The 8,710-nt window shown below is 43.7% G+C and overlaps 1 protein-coding gene across 1 annotated transcript in view; it reads left to right on the top strand.

The window, feature by feature from the left end:
- Window positions 1–5,141, top strand: part of tmem71 (transmembrane protein 71) — a 12,658-nt gene extending 7,517 nt beyond the window's left edge. Inside the window, exons 5-9 of the mRNA XM_062530820.1 lie at window positions 1–17; window positions 173–346; window positions 1,102–1,171; window positions 1,607–1,697; window positions 3,180–5,141. The exon at window positions 1–17 is cut by the window's left edge and continues 345 nt beyond it. Of these exons, the coding sequence (XP_062386804.1) occupies window positions 1–17; window positions 173–346; window positions 1,102–1,171; window positions 1,607–1,697; window positions 3,180–3,203 (376 nt within the window). The 3' untranslated portion in view covers window positions 3,204–5,141. The remainder of the gene's footprint in view (window positions 18–172; window positions 347–1,101; window positions 1,172–1,606; window positions 1,698–3,179) is intronic.
- Window positions 5,142–8,710: the final 3,569 nt, after the last annotated feature.

Genomic DNA, 8,710 nt, shown 5'->3' with positions numbered 1-8,710 from the left:
ACACAGCTTCACCTACGGTAAGCCATCTGCACAGCAACATCTGGATCTGTTGATTTCATTGATCGTGTGGCTGTGTGTGTGTGTGTGAGTGTGCTATTGCTGTTCAGATGTGCGATGGGCCTCACTTTGTGTGTGTGTGTGTGTGTGTGTGTGTGTGTGTGTGTGTGTCTAGATCCAACAGAGAATGTGTGCCCACCTGATAAGTTGAAGATTTCTCAGGAGGAGTTTATGGAGGAACAGTGTCTGTCACAAGAGCAATGTGGCCAATCAGTGGGTGGACTGCTGGAAGTCCCGCCTCCCACATTCATCCATGACAGAAGCCCCGCCCCCGCGGACACGCCCTCAGGTCAGAGATGTTGCGCAACACCAGCCGGACATGACGAGAATGGAACACTCATTTCAAATCTAACCAAGTGATATTCATCTGAGATTAAAATCAAAACATCTATTTGGTCTTGTTTTCAGTAGAGACCTACCTAGCGCTCTCTCCAAAGAGCATTGGGACCTCATTTGAGATTTGGTCTTGTGTTCAGTATAGAGACCTACCTAGCGCTCTCTCCAAAGAGCATTGTGACTTGAAGACTTTGGCTTATTTTAAGGAGTCTTATACAGAGCCATATAGATGTATCTATATATGTATCTATATGGCTCTGGTCTTATCAAGACAAATTTACTCAACGCACAGGCAGACACATTTGTTTGTTTTCAGGATGAGACGTCTTAATTTAAGAAATTTTTTTACTTTTACTTTTTTTTAGCATAACTCTCGCCAAATTGCATCCTAGGGTGTTTTTATGAATGTAGAGTCAAACTTTAGTTTAAAAGCAGAATTACGTCGGAAGCGCCACGTTTTCTTAATCACGCTATTTCTTAAGGATAATGAATGAAACTTATGCAAGGAATCTCTAGCACCTGTGAAAAGATCATTTCCTTTTGTTTAGCACGGGGAAAGCCATAGAGTTCGGGGCCTTTGAATGACATCTGTGTTCTGTTTTGCAAAAGGGTGTGAAGTCTGTGAGCTCATGTGCAAGAGATGACTTGCAGGTCAAAGCAATCGAGAAAAACTGTGTGTGTGTGTGTGTGTGTGTGTGTGTGTTTCAGGCTCTCCGCTGGTGAAAGCCCTCCTCCTCCTCCTCCTCATGCTGTGTGTGTGCACAGCCATCTCCTCCAGGTGAGTGTGTGTGTTGCAGTGTGTGTGGGAGCGAGTGTGTGTTGCAGTGTGTGGGAGCGGGTGTGTGTTGCAGTGTGTGTCTCAGTGTGTGTGTTGCAGTGTGTGGGAGCGAGTGTGTGTTGCAGTGTGTGGGAGCGAGTGTGTGTTGCAGTGTGTGTTGGAGTGTGTGTGGCTGGACTACATATGAACACAACTGTTCTAGATATCACACGGGTGGGCTACATGGGCTACATGGGAACACAGTTGTGTGTGTTTGTGTGTGTTTGTGTGTGAGTGTGTGTGCATTATCACATGGATGGGCTACATATGAACACACTTGTCGGCATTATTTGACCTTTGACCTAGACATCACCCGGGCGGGTGAACGTGTGTGTGTGTGAGTGTGTGTGTGTGTGTGTGTGTGTTCAGCGTATCTGATAATGTCATCTTCTACAGATGGTTGATGGGAGGCGTTGTCGTGACGATAAGCTTTCTCCTGATGTCGTCATTGCGTAAAGATGTTAGGTGGAGGTGTGCAAAGACAGAGGTGAGTTACCATGGAAACCCTTACTTACAAACTTCCCCTGCATCTGTCAATACTTGCACCAGAGAATAGGAGTGATACATATGAACTAGGGCTGGGACAACGCATCGACTTAACCGATTAGTTCGACGCAAAAAATACGTCGGTTCATGCATGTGCGTGTTTGCGCGACAGAAACTGAAACTAACTGATAACGTTGGTGGCAAGTTCCGCTTCAACGTGTTGGAAGGCTGTTTGATTATTTAACGACATTTAATAGAACAACGTGGATTCTTGAAACAGAGCAGAGTATAGTTCAGTCAAATTTGAATATGGTCAAAAGATTGTAGCCTTAGTCTTTCATTTAAAAATCTCCAGATCAGTGATTTACGCCTATCTGCTCGGCCGTAATACATAGACTAAAGTTGGTATTGTGTTTCCTGAATCCTTACATTCAGAGATTCAAAAGGAATTTCATTAAAAAGCATGTCAATTTTGTGCTTGCATGAGGGAAACATCCCAAAACAATAGCACCCATATTATATTGCTATTGTTTTCAGAAGTAGCCTACTGTATTTATCATGCAACCATGCAAAAGCTATCGCAATTATACTATATCTTACATTACTAAAGCAGGTCTCTGATTTTTTCACAAACTTTTTGTGAACAATGTTAGCATTTAAAACATTGACTGCTTTGAAGTGAAAGTACTCTTAATACAGCATAATAATAATTGTAATAATGATCATCATAATGATGATTAGATGGGGGTATACAGTACGTGTAGGTGGGCCATATGGCCCCAAAGTCCCAAAGACTTAAGCTTACTTAACTTGTCATTTTATTGATGACAGTTGGGATCTTGTCCCCTTCAATTTGACAACACTCCCAGTGTTTTCAAGGCTTCAAGGTTTTATTGAATGCTACCTCTGACTTAGAATGCTTTGCACTTGTATAGTCTTTCATTTTGGAATTTTAAGAGCAATAAACATACATTGCAATAAGAAATTCATGTTTTATTTCATTCAGATATGTAAATCAACATGTATATATTGCAATTAGTCAATTAGTGGGGAGATAATCGATAATCGAATCGAATCGAAATCGAATCGAACTGAAAAAATGAATCGTTAGATTAATCAATGCATCGAAAAAATAATCGCTAGATTAATCGTTTAAAATAGAATCGTTTATCCCAGCCCTAATATGAACACGTGTGTGTGTGTGTGTGTGTGTGTGTGTGTGTGTGTGTGTGTGTACTACAGTAGTAGACACATATGAACAGGTGTGTGTGTGTGTGTGTGTGTGTGTGTGTGTGTGTGTTAAGTACTAGTAGACACATACATGTATGAACAGGTGTGTGTGTGTGTGTGTGTGTGTGTGTGTGTGTGTGTGTGTGTGTGTGTGTGTTGAGTACTAGAGGTATGGACTTGTTGATCTGATTGTTTTGTGTCTAGCTGAACAAGATCATTTTTCTAATGATCATCATTTCTCCTCCTCCTGCAGGACATCACCTCCAGGAATGAATAACACACACACACACGCACGCACGCACGCACGCACGCACGCACGCACGCACGCACGCACGCACACACACACACACACACACACACACACACACACACACACACACACACACACACACACACACACACACACGCACGCACGCACGCACGCACGCACGCACGCACGCACGCACGCACACACACACACACACCTATCCATATATATACAGTATATATTTCACACACGCACATACACACACACACACACACACACACACACACCTATCCAGATATAATATCTCTCTCTCTCACACACACACACACACACACACACTCACACACAAGCATACCCGTCCAGATGATCACACACACACACACACACACACACATGTGTGACGTGGCTTGAGGAGTCGTGAGGCGCTCTGGGAGTTAGCGGCTAGTAGTTACCCAGACGACAGCCACCTGCACCGCTTCTCTCCGCACCAAATATTACACACACACACACACACACACACACACACACACACACACACACACACACATACACACACACACACACACACACCAGTACCACTTCCCTCCTCACCAAATATTACAGGGCTTTTGTGACTGATGAATCATTTAGTATTTTAATCACAAGGACTCGCTAAATGTTTTAGCCAGAAGAACCTTTTAAATGTTTTTAATCAGAAGAACTGTTCTAGTGTTTTTATCAGAGGACTTGCAAAATGATAAATGCTAAACACTCTATTTACCCGGACTGCTTTTGGCTAACGCTAGCGCTAGGCTGAACATTTCTGAGGAAGTGTTTAAAAAGTGCCATATTTACGCTTTAAATTCTCTTGAATGAAATGAAGTGCCTTCATATAACACACACACACACACGTAGGGAGTATGTGGTGTGTGTTTCAGCACAGGGCTAAAATATTTGCCAATTTGAGTCGAGCTATAAGGACTTAACAGGGAATATGTCACTGTGACATCATGTCATAGGGCTCCATAAAGTGGGGCAGGAAGCAGGAAGCTTGTAGTTTTTAACAAGCTTGTAGTTTTTTAACCAGCATTTTTCAACACTTCCAAATTCATATGAATCACACTCTATTAATGTGGGATGTTGTAATGGCATAGTTAACCTGCTAATAAAGACTTATTACAGGTGAATAATGTCTTATGAAGCCCCATAAAGACTTATCACAGGCGAATAATGTCTTATGAAGCCTCATAAAGACTTATCACAGGCGAATAATGCCTTATGTAGCCTCAAGGAAGGGCCATGATTGGTTGTGGGCGTTAGCAAGCAGGAAGGGTAAATAAAACGTTTGTTATTGTGAGAGAAGAGAATATAGGGAGCATAATAATAGTGGTGACTATCCATGTGTGCATATGTGTTTGTCTTGGATAAGGAGTTGTTGAACCCAACCCTGTTCCGGAGGAGTTTCAGGGACAAAAAAATGAAGCATTTCTTGATAAAGTAATATTTAAAAACACACAGTAATAAACTTTAAATTGTAGGCATTTAACATTCATCACAATCATCTTTTACAAACTCTTAGCATATGGATACGTAGATTCACTTTCAGTGGCCTGCGGTGTTAGCTGTGGCTAGCGGTGTTAGCTGTAGCCTGCGGTGATAGATTTGGATTTCCATGAAATATTATGAGTACAGGAGCTCTTTGAGGCATGTTAGCAGTGCTAGCTGTTAGCCATGCTAATGGTTATCATGGCTATATGCCAGTGGAATGACATGCTAGTGCTTAGCAGTGCTAGCTGTTAGCCATGCTAATGGTAATCATGGCTATATGCCAGTGGAATGACATGCTAGTGCTTAGCAGCAGCTCTGGCTCTGTGTGGTCCGTTATCACGCTAGTAATGATGGAGGCAGCTGTAGCTATGTGTGTGTGTAGTGTTAGCAGTAGCTTTGATCACGCTAGTAATGATGGAGGCAGCTGTAGCTATGTGTGTGTAGTGATGCAGCAGTATCTTATCAGGCTAGTAATAATGGAGGTAGCTGTAGTTATGTGTGTGTGTGTATGTGTGTGTGTAGTGATGCAGCAGTATCTTATCAGGCTAGTAATAATGGAGGCAGCTGTAGCTATGTGTCTGTGTAGTGTTAGCAGTTGCTTTGATCACGCTAGTAATGATGGAGGGAGCTGTAATTATGTGTGTGTGTGTGTGTGTGTGTGTGTGTAGTGTGACAGCAGCCCTCTCAGGACACTCACAGTGCTTTAACGATCAGACAGGACGTGATGTTTGCAGTGAGGTCTGAGGTGCGCCTCTTTAATGTTTTGTATTGGATGCTGCTTATGCATTTAGCTGGATTGGACGCTGCTTATGCATTTAGCTGGATTGGATGCTGCTTATTAGGGTGCCTCGTCAATGCTTTTGTCCCTGCAGTGCCTGCCTCATGTTTTTGCGGAGGTGCCCTAAGCGCCTTGAATTGAAAAGAGTTCAACTCCAAGCAGAAAAGGACATTTTCAAACATAGTGCACCTCGCGTTTTATAAGCGGCAAAACGTGTCCCGTCTGATCGTTCTGTAATTTTGGCTACTGCTGGCTCACAACAGATGCTCTGCCACACAAACAGCAGGCTAATCAGACTAGTCAGGCTAATCAGTTTAAACATGCTAATCAGGCTAATCAGACTCAGTGTTAAAGTGACTTGATCCATGTACAATCTAATAGTGTATATCACCTGTAATCTAACTATGCTAAGAGTTATAAGATCATTGTATTAATGTTATCCCTGCCACAAAGTAATATTGTGTTAAAACTATTAGTGTGTGTGTGTGCATGTATGTGAGTATGTTTGTTAAAGGTCTGCCTTTACTTGAGTGAAGTCCCAGACGGCTTGAGAGCCAATCAAAATTCTCCAGGCTGACGCTCTCCTGTCCGAGCCTTTTCCACGAGGCTCCCGTATGTGAGTGTGTGTGTGTGTGTGTTTAGGCAGTCAGGTGTACTCTCCTCTGAAGCTCCTCAAACACACACTGTGTTAGTGTGTGTGGACAGGGAAGGGTGGTTTGTTACAAGTGGGGTGGGAATTGAGTTTTAATGTCTGTAGTGCTAGAGGGTCATTATGGGATGGATCTTCTCATATTGTATCCACCACACCAACGGGGCATTGCAAGAGCTACTTGCTATCATTTGTCCAGCAGGGGGCATTGCAAGAGCTACCTGTTAAAGGGATAATCCGGAGTGAAATGCACTTTAGATAAATTTTTCGGACTATTGGGAGTACATACGTTGAGTTGACACCAAAATCATGTCATTCGGATGTATTTTGAGAAAGTTCGAGTTCACCGTTTTTAGCCAAAACTTGTTAGCCTGTAAGTGACCGGGGCAGGTCCTTTCGCCACTACAAAACGCTATTATTATACCTCTTCTACTGTTCCAAACAACACTACACTTACGTGGTAGTGAGTAGAGGGTCCCTAAAGCCAAACTGAAGTATCCCCACGTCTTTATGTGGTCGGATAGAGAGTCCAGAATGAATTTAATCGAGTCAGTACCTTTCCGGAAATGTTAGTAAAGTGTTGTTGAAGCGTTGCGCAGCTGCCGCAGCGACATTTCACTCCGGATTATCCCTTTAACATTCGTCCATGGGGGATGTTACAAGGCCTGTCTGTTATTGTTATTGTGCACCAGGGGTGTCTTAAGGCCGACCTGCTATCATTTGTCCAGCAGGGGGTGCTGCAAGGCCTACTTCTTATTGTCTATGGGGGGAAATAAGGCCTATCTGTTATCATTTGTCCACCAGGTGGCGCTCTAAGGCCATTTGTCCACCAGGTGGCACTATAAGGCCTATCTGTTATCATTTGTCCACCAGGTGGCGCTCTAAGGCCATTTGTCCACCAGGTGGCGCTATAAGGCCTATCTGTTATCATTTGTCCACCAGGTGGCGCTATAAGGCCTATCTGTTATCATTTGTCCACCAGGTGGCACTATAAGGCCTATCTGTTATCATTTGTCCACCAGATGGCGCTATAAGGCCTATCTGTTATTGTCCAGCAGGCGGCGCTATAAGGCCTGTCTGTGTTGCCATGGTAATTGCATGTACACCACACAGCACGGGCGGGGTCGTGGGGTCGAGGTGTTGGGGGTGAGGTCATCAGTGAGGTCATCAGTGAGGTCATCAGTGAGGATATTTGTTCCCATCACCATCTATGCTTCTGAGAAATATTTCTGGCTAACTAGTGTATTGCTTTCTGATTGGCTGAATGGATTGTTGAGCAGTTCTGGCTGGACCTCACACACACCCAACAAGAGTATTCTAATGCCCCTTACGCCCAACAAGAGTATTCTACTGCCCCTTACGCCCAACAAGAGTATTCTACTGCCCCTTACGCCCAACAAGAGTATTCTAATGCCCCTTACGCCCAACAAGAGTATTCTAATGCCCCTTATGCCCAACAAGAGTATTCTATTGCCACAACAAGAGTATTCTACTGCCCTGTACACCCAACAAGAGTATTCTACTGCCCCGTACACCCCTGCTGTGTGGTGGACACTGAGAGTGGACGCTTAAAGCCCAGGACCGAGTCGCTCCAAATCACCCACAAGCCCCACTGGACCAGGAAGCACACAGAGCGCAAACTGAAACATGTCAGATGCAGTCAACAGAACCTGTGATGGGCAGCATTCAATTGGACGACCCTGTGATTATTATCAAAATTGTGGCCTTGTGATTGGACGACTCCAGCCACCACTTTAAGTGTTCAGGTCTCTGTGTGTGTTTCAAGTGTTTTGTGAAGACGTTCGACTTGCAGACGATACACTCTTGTGAAGATCGTTCGACACTCTTGTGAAGACCGTTCGACACTCTTGTGAAGATCGTTCGACACTCTTGTTTATCTCTTTGGAGGTTGACTCTGCCAGTGCTAGATTGAATTGGTCTGAAAAACAACAAAAAAATTAAATAAAGCCTTTTATACCAACTGTGTGTGTGTGTGTGTATGTGTGAGATTGATTGAGTGTGTCTGTGTGTGTGAGTAAGTGAAATTACGTAATTGAGGGTGGATGTGTGTGGTTTTGCTGCCACCTGCTGTCTGACTAGAGAGTTGCACAGTAGTGTGTCCATGTGTGGCACTCACTCTGGCATGCTGTGTTTGCCCTCCTTTGGCACAGCGGGTTAGGGCAGAGGCCTGCCATCATCTCACACACACACACACACACATGCCTGCCATCATCACACACGCACGCCTGCCATCATCACACACACACACACGCCTGCCATCATTACACACACACACGCACACGCCTGCCATCATTACACACACACACACACACACACAGACGCCTGCCATCATTATGTTTATAGCACATTTGAAGTGTTTCAGTAGTCAATAGTTCATCACTAATATTTAATTAAGAATTATTCCTTATTACTGTAATAATTCAAGCTCTGGTGATGATTGTAGATTCTCTATTAGAAAACCCCCCGTCATGGTGTAGTTATGGTGAAACTAGACTGTCGACTAACCTTCACCACATAGAGAGACTTTTACATCAATAAACAGTAAATAAACTATGGTAAATA

The sequence above is a fragment of the Sardina pilchardus genome, chromosome 2 (genome assembly GCF_963854185.1).
Source record: "Sardina pilchardus chromosome 2, fSarPil1.1, whole genome shotgun sequence".
Taxonomy (NCBI): Eukaryota; Metazoa; Chordata; class Actinopteri; order Clupeiformes; family Clupeidae; genus Sardina; species Sardina pilchardus.
The sequence above is the reverse complement of the archived record's forward strand: the minus strand, read 5'-3'. Positions and strand labels throughout refer to the sequence as shown.